This window comes from Macaca fascicularis, chromosome 7 (assembly GCF_037993035.2).
Source record: "Macaca fascicularis isolate 582-1 chromosome 7, T2T-MFA8v1.1".
Classification (NCBI taxonomy): domain Eukaryota; kingdom Metazoa; phylum Chordata; class Mammalia; order Primates; family Cercopithecidae; genus Macaca; species Macaca fascicularis.
The window spans coordinates 44500184-44515209 of record NC_088381.1 but is presented as its reverse complement, the minus strand read 5'-3'; the positions used below and the strand labels follow the sequence as shown (position 1 = coordinate 44515209).

Sequence of the window (15026 nt, the reverse complement as noted above, 5' to 3'; positions counted from 1 at the left end):
AAGTAACTTGCTCAAGGTGACTCTCTTACCCATCCACCTTCAACAATGAAGCAGAGTATTTACAAAATAGAGAAATACTTTGCAAACTTAAGACAGCCTGAGGCCACCTTCCTGGGGACAGCCTGCGCAACCCGGCAATGATTCAAGGAGGTGAGGGGAAGGCAGGACAAAAGGCTGCTGACTGGCTGAGGCCAAATCAAATTTCTGGAAACATCTTATCTCCATATAAAAAACGGGGAGAAGTCCTGGGGACCCCAGAGCTACACATGGTTTAAGTAAATAATGCTTGCAACCAGGGGCTCAAATACATAAAGCGAGTAGTTCCCTCATTAAATATAAATTAATATCAAAGGCAACACACGCGCAGTTCCATGAAGAGGACGCTGTCTCAGATCAGCAGAATTTCAAGGTGAGAGCAGGGGCTGAGAAGTATCCACAGCAGTCTCCACACCTTAGGACGGTGCTGGGCCAAGAAAGTCGACTGTCTTCTCATTCCTCCGTTTTCCCCAATTTTATTAAGAGCCTTATTATTTTTGGGTAATAGACTGTAGTAACATTTTTAAATGCTAAATTGTATTTGTCCTAGGGTCTGCCAGCACATGCTGTAATTACAATGTTGATTAGTAAACAGTTTAAATATATGACAGACAATGCAGTTAAGGCCTACCGTTAGGTCAATATGTGATTTAGATTTGCCATTTAAAAAATCTCATTTAAATTTTGCATACATTAATCACTACCATACTTCAAGGTTCTGATATCCACCTGACTACAATATTAAAATAAAACTTGCTGCCCCAGGGAAATCCTACTTATTCTTAATTGTTTCGAGGCTTTGATGGGCTTTTAATCTAAGATTAATTTATGCAATTTTAAATAACTCTTCTTATGATTAATAAGCTTGAAAATTAAAAGGAGTCTAAAGCAATTATAATGAGCATTTGGTCATAACCTCATTAGAAGAAGGAGTGAAGGATACAGCTCTGGAATTCTTACAAGACTACAATTTAAGGTTACTTTTAGAGAAGTCAAACATAGTTCCTGAAATTGCAAAGGCAGGTTAGCAAAGGTCAGTGTTAAAATGATGGCTAGCTAGATTAGCATACTAATGATTTTCCCTGATAGTGACAGAAAGGACACAGAAAAGAAGATGCAGAAAGAGAGACAAGTGACATGCTGCCAAGCAGCTACAAGCGCTGAACTCGGTTTCCCATTCTTTTGGCTAGAGACCTTCGCAAAATCTGAGAAACAGCCAAAGGGTTAGGACATTCCTATGCATGAATCAGCTTCAGCCAGAGGGTCTGGCCCACCTGGGGCAGGCAGAATCAGTCCTGTTGTCTGCCCTGCCTGCCTATCTGTCTGTTATGGACCAGCCACTTTCCTGCTTAAGAACCAACAAGAGCTTCCAACTGCCCCACTACTCTCTGGTGGGGACAGCCGTTCCAGATCACACTGGCCCCAGGCAGCTAACTTTACCCCATCACTTCCAAGGGTCGTTTTTGTTTTGGCCAGGGTGGGTTCTTCACTGTCCTCGTTCCCTCCGGTCTCAGCCTGTGCCATTTTCTCTCCCTGGAATGTCTTCCCTCTTGTTACTAGCAGTGATGATGATGACAATGACAATGACGATGAAAGTGGTTACCATTTATTGAACACTTATGTTATGCCAGACACTGTGCTAAGTGTCTAACATTTTTCTCTCACTTGAATTTCACACTTTGTGATACTCTATTTTTGTAGGTAAGGAACCAGAGGTAGAGAGCGTTCAGTAACACGCTGCAGGATGGAGAGCTAGGAGAGGAAGGGAGAGAGAGGGGAGAAGTTGGCTTTCTGTTCTACCACCACTTTCCAAATTCTGTACTCAGGCCGGAGCCAGGCATCCTCACTGACTACTATGGCCCCTTAGCCACTGTTCCCTGAGCTCCCGCACCACCCAAGCCAGCAGCTTGGCACTCATCCTGCCTTCTTTAAATGCTGCCAACAGGCATGTCTAGTCTGCTCCTTAGGACATAGATGTTTCTTATATTCTTTCTGAACCCATCATGGCACCTCACAGACCTGGACAACAAATACTTGTTGATTAACTGGTTTACAATAATTCTGTCCAACAAGATGCTCATTACGTTTTACCGATAATAACGGGCAGACAGGAAAAGTTACAGCTTCCAGTGAATGGGAAGGAATGTGCTTCATCTTGTTTGGATTTTCAACCACAGAGACCGCTCCAAGAGACTACCAATTCAGTGTACGCCAACTGCAAACATTCGACATACATATAATTTACTCTAAGTCACATTAAGCTTCCCTAAACACATGTATCTTCCAAGAGGCAACAAGCTGGAAATACCCAGGAACATCAGACAGATGAGAAAATCATGACCCAAAGAGGCTGAATGACCTCATGTCCCACGTATGTCTCGCACTTCATAGTTTACAAACACTTTCATAAACTCTATCTTCTATAAGTTAAAAAAAAAAAAGAAACAACCCAACAACTAAAGCCCCTGTGAGGTTGGTATCATTACCCCATTTTACAGATGAAGCAGCTCAGGCTCAGATGGACTAAGTAAACAGCTGCTGCCGGCCCCGTTTCCTAGAGGTGGTGCCTGTACTTGAAGCTATATTTTCTGATATCCAATTCAATCTCTTTCCAGTTTCCCAGGTTGCTTCTTGGCTCACATTCACACGATAGACTGATTTTCAAGCTTTGAAAGACCATCCTTAGCCTCTCCATGCTTTACACACAACACGTCCTGTCAGTTGTCAGATCACAAACCCTTCTACCTTTCCACTCCTTCCATCAAGGTCATAGGATGAGCAAGGTCATGGCTCCATGCCAGGGCCCCTGTTGCCCCCACGCCTCCAGCACCTGTGTTGGGGTGTAGACATCTGTGGGTTGTCTTCTCCTTGCTGTTTCCCTTCTCCTTTCATGATGGACCCTGATTGTTTGGCTTGACTACTTTGTATGTATGATGGATTTGTGTTTGCTGGATTAGTGTCTGATAGCCCTCTGTATTCCCTATAGCTGTGCCATTCAAGTAGTTGTCCTGTGAACTGCTTGCTGCTGGCCTGCAATGAGACAAGTAGCCATGCTGCAATGTGAACCGCACACAGCTTCCTTCGCTCACAAAGTTTTTTTTTTTTTTTGAGACGGAGTCTCGCTCTGTCACGCGGGCTGGAGTGCAGTGGCTGGATCTCAGCTCACTGCAAGCTCTGCCTCCCGGGTTCATGCCATTCTCCTGCCCCAGCCTCCCGAGTAGCTGGGACTACAGGCACCTGCCACCTCGCCCGGCTAGTTTTTTTGTATTTTTTTAGTAGAGATGGGGTTTTACCGTGTTAGCCAGGATGGTCTCGATCTCCTGACCTCGTGATCCGCCCGTCTTGGCCTCCCAAAGTGCTGGGATTACAGGCTTGAGCCACTGCGCCCGGTCACAAAGTTTTGCTCCAAAAAAAATGTCAGCTGAACTAAACAGAATGTTTTCAGACTGGCTTGATTTATATCCTGTCACAAAATCCTTATCTTCCTGTGTTTAAGAAACAGTTTGGGGCCAGGTGCAGTGGCTCACACCTGTAATCCCAGCACTGTGAGAGGCCCAGGCAGGCGGATCACTTGAGGTCAGGAGTTTGAGACCAGCCCAGGCAACATGGGGAAACCCCGTCTCTACTGAAAATACAAAAATTAGCCAGACATAGTGTTGTTCATGTGTAGTCCCAGCTACTCAAGGAAGGGCGGGTGCTGAGTTAGGAGGATCACCTGAGCCTGGGAGATTGAGGCTGCGATGAGCCAAGATCGTGTCACTGCACTCCAGCCTAGGTGACACAGTAAGACTCTGTCTCAGGGAAAAAAACAACAACAAACAAACTACCATTGGTGCACAGCCCATACTCCGAGTTCAGCTAAACTGTAACACCTCTGCACATAGAATGTGCTCAGTAAAAAGTTTGTTGAGTTAAAGGTAATTTCTCCCAAACTCGAGGAACATCATCTCTTGGAAGCTGCCCATTTCTATACCCATGATGGCAGAAGTGGAAAGGTGGAAAGGTTTGTGACCAGACAGCTGTCAGGACACACTCTGCCCTCAGTTTTTGCCAAAACCAAAACAACAATGATTACATAAATTCTCGCAGCTTCCCCTCAGATAACCAATTAACAGACCAGGGCAAACTGTTGGTAATTACTTTCTCTTTTGTGTTTTGTTTCTACTGAGGTTCGGGCTTCAACCAGGCCCCCCGCCACCTGGGGATGGGTGGAGAGTGTGTGCAGCCATCTGCTCTCTGCCTCGACCATGGCCCTGCGGATGCAGCCTGTGGCATCAAGGTGGAAGTGACCATAGGGAGGGAGTTGAGCAAAGCAACCTACCGGGGCTCTGGCTGCTGAAATCCTGTAAGTTTCTCTGCATGGTCCTGTATTTGTATTTAGCTTTATTTTTCTAACTGCAAGAAATAGTTTGACTTAGTGGAAATTCTCTAAACCACAATAACAATCCTCTGCCTACTATGCAACAATGGGTATAGCTCTGATGTTGCGCAGTAGGACAGTCCTGTGTTCTTCCTGGCTGTGTGACTCTAGGCAAGGAAATTAACCTCTCTGAGCCCCAGTTTATGCATCAATAAAATGGGAGTAAGAATAATCCTTATAGTGTTCATGTGAAGGTCAAATGAGATAACTTAGATGAAAGAATGCTCTAACTTGTTTAAAATGTTTTCTCTTATATAACAAATCCATTTTCTAAAGATTATAAAACAGGATCCTTTCTGGATTCATCTTCAGCCCCAAGTTAGGTGCAATTGTTACTTCAATCTCTTCAAGTTTGTTTAGAGAAAATAAATTGTAGTATGAATACTGGCTAGTGTGGCTATTAGAGGCTCTGGTACTTTTCCTTATGACACAAGCTGCCTTTCACACGTGTGTGCAGAAAATATTCTCACATAAATACCCAAATGTCCGTGGGTCCCAGCTCACCTGTCACTCCATTCTCAAAGCCTCCCCAGACACCCCTAATGGAAATTCATTTCACCTGTTAAATTCATATCATTTTAATTCAATGACCATTTATTTGAGCATTCTACTCAGGCTGGAGACTGGGCTAGACGCTAAGGATACAAAGATAAGACATGATCTCTTCCTCGAGGGATTGTGGTCTCCTTTATTGACTGTTACCACAAGTTACTGCCACAAAGTGCGAGGAGTGCACTAATAGAAGTATTAGTCAGGGTGAAGGGTGACATGCAAAAGGAAGTCCTCAACCCAACTGAAGCACGCTTAGGAAAACTTCACAGAGGTTGTGCCAGTTGGGTCTCAGAGGTGGAGTAGAAGTTCACCATCTGGTGGTGAGGAGACAGCACAAGCAAAGACATGACTGTATGAGGACGCCTCACGCGTCTGGGGACTGCCAGAGTTTGGAGCACAGGACTCCACAGGAGCGGCCTGAGGTGAACGGGTAGGCGAAGGTAGGAGGAGAAGGTGAGGGAGGGTCTCTGGCGATTCTCGCATTCTATCCTATGCTTGGTTGTGTCTACCCTCACCTTCCTCACTGGACTGTGAGATGGCTGGGGGGTCAGGACTTGAGGCTGACATGCTGCCTCCTTGGCGTCAGGCAGGATACTGGGCACAGAGTGGACGCTAAGACATAAAAATGGCGAGTGCAGACTGAAATGCACATCTGTGATTCCCACATTGGCTTCTCTCCCTGTCTCACAACAGTAGAAAGGGCTTCTGAAATACAAATCTGCACCAGACGTGCAGAGGTTATAATTCAGCCGGTCCCCTAAAAGCCATCCTTACACCTTCCTTTGGTGCTTAACCCACTTTCCAGATGATGCAGCACTGCTGCCTGCACAGGAGAGCTGAAAAGGGGGCCATTTCTGAAGGCAGGAAGGAGACAGCGCCCAGCCGAAGCTCTGCTGACCTCCCTGACAGGGGGGAGGAAGTCTTGTTTTGGAGAAAGGACTTTCCAGTGCAGAGCTGGTGCCACAGGCCCTGCATAAACCAGCATTCCAGGGTTGCCGATCTGCCTTCCCCAGAGTTAGAGCAAGAGTATTCCAGAGGCAAAGCTGTGGTTTAAAAAAAAAAAGTCATGTTTAATTTAAAAATTAGAAACTGGAGCAGGCTGTGAGCACAGGGGTTGATTGAAACAAAATTTAAATTCCTGTCAAGCCCATTTAAACACGGGGGCCCTTCATAGACAATTAGCTGCTCCCTGTGAATGCTGAATAAACTCAGGCCTGGTCACTGTGAGAAGAGAGGCGCCTACTGTGAGGCGCTGAAAAAAAAAAATTAACTAAAATCAGGCTGTATGAAATATTTAGCCTTCCAGTATATCACAGGGGTTTGAAAGTGTAAACAAGACAAAAATCGATTCCACGGTGCCCTCAAATCAATCCCCCAAAATGGTTAGGGCATCTGTTTCTGCTAAATTTTGTTTACATCGGCAGATTTGCCTTAATTGCAGTTGTTTATCTCTCATTGTCCCTGGGGCCCTAATCTCCCGATTACTAATACTTAACACTCATTTCACATCTAAAGCTACTTCTAATCCTCAACAGGTTTGGGGGGCTCTTAAAATTATTGAAACTGCAGAGGCGGGAGACACTGCCTCTTTGTGAGAGGAACATTTTCTTATCTACTACCAGCTGGGCCCAATCATCACCAGGGATGGCGACAACAAAGGTGCTAAAAGGCTCTTCCACAATGACTGCTGCTCCACTGGGGATTCAGAGGAGAAAAAAGAGCTTTGATGGAAAAATCTGAACAAGAGGCTAAAGCAGTCCAGCCAAATAAAGTTACTGTCATAATCAAATGCTGTCAATCACCATGAAAATCCAATTAAAAATGTTTCAGCACAGCCCTCTTAAGTGGAAAAAATGTACCCTATTTATACAAATTTTTGTCAACTCCACACCAATCCCACAATTAGAAAGTCGTGCTATTAATTGAATCCCCCTCCCCCTCAAATTTAGAAAGAGATGCAGGCCATTCAGAAGCCTTCTGAGGAAGCTAAGACACACACAGGCTAACAATTAAGAGTTAATCGGTTTACATTTGAAAATTCCATTTTCATTTGTGTCAAGGGAACCTTTGCACAACTAAATGAATGGTACCTATTCTCCTACTTCAGAATCAGTGACCATTTATATGAAGAGAACAGAGAAACGGTAAACCAGGATACTGGAAAGAAACTAGTCCACGCTCCAGCAAATGTCTCTCAGTAGACCAAGGCCTAATGTTTAATTCTAATCTTGAAAATTAAATAGAGGACGGTAGGCCCAAACGTCTCCACTGCCTTTCTGTAGTCTCTAAATGGCCAAGTGAACCTCAAATTATCTGCAGGCAGATTTTGCCCCTCAAATAACTCTGTATCTGAAATCACAAGACTCATAATCCCCAAAGGTCTCTCTCAAAACTGCTACAAATTAAAAAGCAAACAACCCATTAAACAAATCCAGCTGGTACAACTGTAAATAGGAGCTTTCTAATATTTTCCCCAGCTCTTAAAATTCCTGGTTAGACTGGTTAATAATTGATAAGAACTGCATCTATTTATGGGTGTGTACTCACAGGAAAACAACTTTGCTACCTTCAACAGCAATTCCCAAATCCCAGGGACTAGTTTTAGGATCCTTTTATATTTCTCCCACAAACGGCTGAATGTCTCTGGTCTTTTTCAACTGAATCCGTTATTCCCAAGAGCTGGGGAGTGGGTGGCATGCATCTGATGTGCAGACAGATAAAAACCTTCGGGTCCCCTGTCATCAATCTAACAGGCAAAGATGGTGCTAGCCAGGAGGTCTCCTCTAGGTTTTGGCTCTCTAATAACCTCTGGATGTGGAGTTACTTGCTTGAGGTAAATTCTCAAGTGGTCAGAATGCATGCCAAAGATCATACGTGCTGCCTATCACCACCTGGTTAGCACCTCCTAGCTCTGCCCATACATCCAGAGTGGGATGGCTAAACCCTGGAGCTGGTTCTGATTGGTAATCCTCATGCTATACTGGTTGTTAAATGTTTTGAATATTATCCCTGTATTCAAACATTCAATATTCAAATATTGCAATATCCTAGAAATTTTATTATTTTGGCACCAAATTTTCTAACTCCGATGATCTCTCCTAGCACGAAGTCAAACAAAAACCTTTTTTATCTGGCCACATATTCTAGTGTGGCCACCCTAATTTACACTGCATACTGTAATGTCCAGGGATTGCTTGTTCTTGGATTAGTTTCTTCAGCTTTACTCTGAGTTCCTGGAGAACCAGATATATGTCTTGTTTGTCTTTATCTGTTCAGTGTTTACTTTATCTGTACAGTGTTTTACTGGATTGGATTAGAGAGAATAGCATGTGCAACCAACACTGTTTTGCCTAAATGACAGCAGACTAGGATAGGCACTGAATTATAAGATCATGATCCTCCTTCAAGGAACTTACAATCTAGTGGAAGAAAAAAGGTATTAAACCAGTGAGTTTCCCCTCTGGCTGTCCTTGTAATCACCTAGAGAGCTTTAAAGGTTAAAAAAAAAAAAAAAAATTACCTGCTTCCTGGCCAGAGCTTCTTTGATCCGGGTTGGGATCCAGGCATTTTTTTTGTTTTGCCTTTTAAACCTCTGAGGTGACTCTGATGAGCTGCTAGGGTTGAGAGCCGCTGTACTACATGGACTAACTTGTGGCCATAAGATGAAGATATAATTAGATGCTGCTCCAACCTAGACACAATACATGCTGAAGGGCTTCAGAGAAGGGAGCACACAACTGTGAAGGCGAAGAGTAGGGAAAAGCCGCAGGGAGGAGGACCAAGACCTTCCAAGGGAGGGGAGAGGAGGTTCTTTTAGGCTGAGGGCACCACTCAAATAACAGAAACTTCTAATGAGCTGAGTCATGGCCAATGAGGAACTAATGTGTAACGTACTTTAAAGACCCCCCTTAGCCTCCCCATGCCGCGAGCTGCCGCGAATCTGGCATGGCACTGAAGAGCAGCCCGACTGATCCACTTTACTGCATCCAAGATAACCAAACTCTTCCTGTGTTCAACGAAGGCTACACAGCTTCACTGTGCCTTGAAACAAGGTACTGGGAAGATGACAGTCCAATAAAACACGAAAGAGGCATTACAGACATGAGTTCAAATAACTACAATCTTAAACAGGCAAGTCATCACTGTACTAAGAGATCTGACTTGACTGATGGAGGAAAAAAGTTATGCTTAACTGGGAAATTAAAACTGTCAGATCACCATGATCAAGGAATGACAGACTTTATCTATATCTTGCTTGCTATGTGCATGTATATAAAGACATATACATACACACACATATTTATCTGCTAAAGTCTTGTGAAAAGATTAAGTGGTCACATCTATGGAAAAACAAAGCCTGTTTTCTTAGGGTTATAATCTCTCTGTTCTTGCTGAAGTGCTAATGTGTCATCAAAAATTCAAATTAAAGCTGTCTGATTTAGTGCGATCTCAAGTATCCAGACAGTGATTCTGCCGTTGTAATTATGTGCAATTAAAAAGCTAAAATCAACTTCTTTACTAGTGGGTTCCTCTTTATAAGCAGACACAAACAGATGATTTTAATGGCCTTCAGAACTTAAAAAAAAATCCCATGGTTGTCAGCTGGACCCTACGTGGGGCCCCCTTGCTGTTGTGATGACTTTTGTGCATGATGGAAATATTCAGTTGAAGTTACAATCCCAGCCAGTATTTCTCACTGCAAATTCTGGGTGGCATAGCTAATGAGCTACCTCCAAATGAACAACTGAAAACAAAATGATGTTTACAAGAATGAGTGGCTAGACACATTAGGAGTCTGGCCCTAAAGGTTCATTTTAAAACACACTCCATACGACACAGGTAATAGCCATCTGTAGTGAACTACATTCAAGTTCACAATTTATTAACCATCATTAGTATTTTAAAAAGCTTAGATTTTTGCAAGCACAGGGTGGATGAGCACTTTCTAAGGGGGCTATGGAAATGCACCTTTCTTCATATTTGTGCTCAGGGCACAGGTAAGCCCCGGATCAAAATAAACCAAAACTTATCTCTGGCACATTTAGTAGAATGTGGTGATTATTTCGAATTGATCTGAGCCCCATGTTTCTAGTAAGCAGTAACAGATAAGAAATCCCCCTACCCTTCTGCTAACCACAAAGGATCATGCTGCTCTCACAGAGGTAAGATCCTTTTCCATCTTTCCTCGTGACTTCCCTAAGACTTGCTGGTGACCCCCTTGTTTACCTGCCTTCATAAGACCTCAGAACCCTCCCTTTTCTTTGAGCCATTCCTCAGTAATAAACACTCTCCCTACTTCAATAGCCTAAATAAAATCACCTTCTTAATTGTCCAGTGCATTTTGTCTTTTATAGCGGTCAGAAGATTTGGGTCTAATCAAGAAACAAAGCCATTTGGTGTGAAGCCCAAAGTCACACTGGAATTTGAGTGCTGGACAGACACAAATCTAACATCATGGTTACCCGGATTTTTAAAAGGACCATGCAGATGTGCAATTTATCATATACCTTGATTAATTGAGAGAACAACCGTCCATACTATCTGAAAATGTAATTACAATCAGGTTTGGAAAAGCAGAAAAGCTACCAGTGACAATTTAATTTAGAGGAGTTAAGTTAACATCTCTTAGCAAGTAATTAAATGTTTAAACAGATTTTTCTAGAGCAGTTGGGTGTTTATTAGCCCCAAAACATTACCACCTCTTATACATAAAGCCTTAGCTGAGAAATGAGATGTCTTCAAGTTTGCAGCTGCTAGGATGACATGAAGGAAAAAAATCCAAAAGTACTATTCTGATTTTAACTGATACCCCGCCTTCTGGACCCACGCCAGCTTGGTGTATTTCCAATGCCACTATTTACTTGCTTTCTAAGCAAAATGTCAAATTTCAATTGCAAACTGCATCCTCTGTTTCTTTTTAGGTGCCTGGATTGAAAACCAAACCTGAGGAAATGCTAAATGCCTTTAAAGGATGCCCTACTCTGGAATGTACAAGGAAATGCACAAAATAACAGGCATTACTAGAACCTAAGGAGAAAACCCATGTTTTTAAACAATTACTAAAGCAGTATAGTAATAGCATAAAGACAATTTCTTCGCCAGCTTGTTTCTCTGAAATTCTCTCTGCCACTGAACAGCTAGAACAGATAATAACTATTAGTAAATCAAACTCCTCTGCAATATCCAGCTGTGCCTCACACATTTACATACAGATAGAATGGGTATATGTTTTTAATATGTATGTGATACGTACTTTTACCACAGCCGAAGTGCATGCTACAAAGGAGGGGGAGAATGGGAATCAGATCAGCATGAGATAATAAAGTGGCCTAGATAAAGTATTAGCCAGCGATTGATCTCAAACCGGGATGCTGCTTCTTCTGACCTGATTACTTACTATGCATAGATTCCATTAAATAGAGCTTAGACACGGAAAGCTTCTGGAAACACTTTAAATGCATAGAAAGATCTACCGTACTCTGAGCCCAAATTGTAACTGTGTGGGTGCCCACAGCCCACACCTTCCCTGCTCAAGTTAAGGCCCACAGACAGGCTAGGCAGGGAGGTTAAAGGGCTGCCTGACGCTGGTGCAAAGCCCTGCTGAACCCCACAGAAAGCACCCCACTCCCACCCCCAAGCAGGCACTTTCCTGCGGAGTGAACACCTCCCTCCCTATAGTTAGCTCCTGGCCAAGTAACTCTAAAGGACAGAAGCAAAGGAGCTTAACAATCATTGAGGGTCAGGGTCCCCTTTGAAAAATGAAACAGTCATGAATTCCTCTTTTTGGATGAAAAGGCACATCTCCACATGCATAGATAACTTTGGATGTAATTTCTGGGGCTCTGACTTCCTAAAGTCACAGACCATTGGTCAAGGGCTGCCCCCTCGGTTTTGCATATAAACTGAAGTGGAAAGGGGATGGGAGTTGGCTGAGGTTACACAGTGAAGGGATACGGTGGAGGTTCTCCCTGCTAAGTCACATCCTGATCTTAGCTACCAAATAATTCTGAAGGAAGATTAATTCCTCAGAAGGAATTCCTCGTGGTTTAGAGAAGCAAATCGTGTATACAGTAATGTCTCAATATCCCTTTTATTTCAAAATATTTAAACACAGAAGTTGAATAGCAAAACCAACCTGAACGCCCATCTTAATGCTCTCATCTTAGGCTGTCTTTGTTCCTGAGTTTAAGGGTCTGATTTTTATGTTTTAGGATACTTCATTTTGATTATTGACAATTAAGGGAAATTTCTCTACCATCTTTGCACTATTGCTCTCTCCCTTCTTGCTGCAGTCCTACCAATCCTTTCCGACTGGCGAGGGGCTGGCTTTTTCCCACATAAGCCATGGAATCCCTGCATTGTCTGAAGCCTGCTGAGCATTCTGTCTGCTACCTCCTCAGGGTCTCCACTGTCTGAAAATTTGTCCCTAAGTTTATTGGTCCCAGTTCACAGAGCTGGGGCAGCACTGACACAGGTCTTTCCTGTGAGTTGCGGCAGTGTGATTTAAAAGCAGATTCTTTAACAATGGAATCATTATCACAGGAAAAGAATTGGAGGTGGAGGTGGAGGTGGGGGTGGGGTTCTACCTGCCCTGTGTCGGCATGCTGAATGTTCTTGGCTGCCTACATGCTTACTTTACCTTTAAAGCAGGGTTTAAAGCTGACTCCTGATTTCTGCAATTGGCTCTTAAAGAGTTGAAAGTCACAACTTTTCAAGGATGAGGGACCTCCCTATACATGAATGGGAGTCCATTCAAGATAATTCACTCAAGAAAAAAGATCCATGTGGGTGGGTGTGCTGTTTCCAGGGTTCCTTCTACAGAAGTGGAATGTCTTAAGAGATTGCCCAGCTGGTGGTGAATATGTTGCCTATTTGAACTCCACCAGGTCAATGTCGAAGGGGTTTCTGTTCCAGCAGGCACTAGAGGCTTCACATTGCTCTGAAAATGTCTGAGACCGAGATATACTTATGCTTTACCCATCCTGTTTCCTTTGCCTGGAATGGCCCCTTCAAAGCTATTAAAATTCACTTCATCCTCCAAAGGCCCCTTTCAAATGCTACCTTCTCTACCCAGTTTTTCCTCATTTCCCCAAATGGATCTCCACAGAACTCTGCAGTTCTTTTATAAGAGTTACTTCATTCTAGTTATCTGTATACTTACTATAGCCCGAAAAGACTATCTGTGTGGCTTCCTCTACTTTATATCTTCTGCTGAATCTAGAACAAGACTGTGCACAGTGGTCTATCAACTACCAAATTTAATTATTTACTGGGTTCTGAGATCTCTTAGGATGCTGTAGATGCTGATGATAAAACTTTTGAGAGAACTTCTGACGTAGCTTAATGGCTACATGCCAGAAAACCACAGCAGCTCAAATGTATCCTGGCCTCCTCAAAATGTGGGCATTAAATGAGTTTCTTGGTCCAACTTTAAAATACTTTCACTTAGGATATAAAACCCGAAAACTATCGTAAGAACAACCACACAAAGTGGAGGGCATAAAATAACTAAACAACTAAATGAGTTCTAACAACGAGATTTAAATGGTCTCCAAATTCCAACCTTGAGTTTTACACTCATCTTTAAGACTCACATGGTCAAAAACTGCCAAGATGATGATTTTATGACTCGATAAGGGGTATTCTGGTATAAACAGTGACCCTACCACCTAAGTGTCCACTCTGCATTGCCCAGACCCAGGAGTAAGGGTGATCTGGCCCACCAGTCCTATATTCTGATTTACTTCGGCTGGGATTTGCTGTGTTCGCTGGTAAAGGTCACATCTGGAGTTCATATAAGAGTTCCCAAATAGTGAATTTATAACTTCCAGTATTTCCAGCTGCCCATCTCTAATTTTCTTTCTTTGATTTGGAAATGGAGGCCTACAGGGAAACCTTGACAATCCTGCAGACCTCACATCTGAAGCGGCCCATGCAGCCCATGCTGGTACCCTGCTGGCTGGAGTAACCGTGCTTGGGAGATAAACTGCTCTTTTTGTGAAAGGCACAGGCCCCCACCCAGAGTGACAAATGGGCTCTACAGTTCATGCATTCCAGAGGAGGCTCTCCGCTTCCAGATGGGAGCACCATCAAATAGGTTGTAGGCGGGGAGAGAAAAGGAAAAATTAAAGCCATTAATATGCTGGAAGGAATAAAGAGGCTGGTTCCTTAAGATTGGGCCCCTAGGATGTGGCTCAGGTTCCTTAAGACAAAAGAAAACCCACTTTCTTTCCCATCCCCTATTGGGCCCAGTTTTTGCCCAAAGTCCAGGCAGGGCTCACTCTCTGACCACAGCAGCTTCACATATAGTCTATTGTTCCCTGCCTCCTCACTGAGCCCTGCCAAAGCAGTGGTGCCTCACCACTGCTATACCTCTGGGAATGCATTCATTTAAAATCAAACAGTGAGCAGTACTAGAAATAATGTTAAATTAAGTATGGAATGGTGCTTCCTGTGACTACATTTTTCATTGTATTTTATTGATTTATTGATATTTATTAATTAAAAATGTGGGACAGCACACAACAGGGTGTAGAGTTGTAAAGAGATATATCTAAATACCTATGTTCTCTCACACACACACACACACACACAAACATATCACTTGCTTTCAAGGCACTGAAAGTACTCACCCTTTAGCCTTGTCTTTATGATGTGCCACCCTGGAGTGGTGTTCCTTACCAATATATACATCCATATACATTTATGGGTGTATGTGTGATCTGCAGATGTTTTATTTATAAGTGGCCAACTCATTGCAGCATTGAAACATGCATTTACAAACAAATATCTGTTTTATGAAATGTTATTCCTTTGTTTTAATAGCTGAGCTATCCAGCCATAGCACAATAATACACAAGGTAAATGGGTCTCCATCTCTAGAACCTGTTCCAAGTTTTCTCAAATGTGACTAACTGCAAGAATTTTCCAACCATCAAAGAGACCAAAAAAAAAAGAGACCAGTTTATTCTAGACATGAAACCTGCAGAGTTATAAATTGCAGAGGTTTTTAGGGGTG

General features: G+C 43.1%; 1 protein-coding gene across 10 annotated transcripts in view; it reads right to left on the bottom strand.

Moving 5' to 3' along the window:
- MAP2K5 (mitogen-activated protein kinase kinase 5) overlaps positions 1-15026 on the bottom strand; it is a 264267-nt gene that overhangs the window by 18875 nt on the left and 230366 nt on the right. For 2 of the 10 annotated variants that reach the window (XM_065548107.2, XM_045395632.3), the window contains one exon: positions 11262-11284. The exons of the other annotated variants lie outside the window; for them this stretch is intronic. In XM_065548107.2, the coding sequence (XP_065404179.1) occupies positions 11264-11284 (21 nt within the window). In that variant the 3' untranslated portion in view covers positions 11262-11263. The remainder of the gene's footprint in view (positions 1-11261; positions 11285-15026) is intronic. 10 annotated transcript variants of the gene reach the window in all.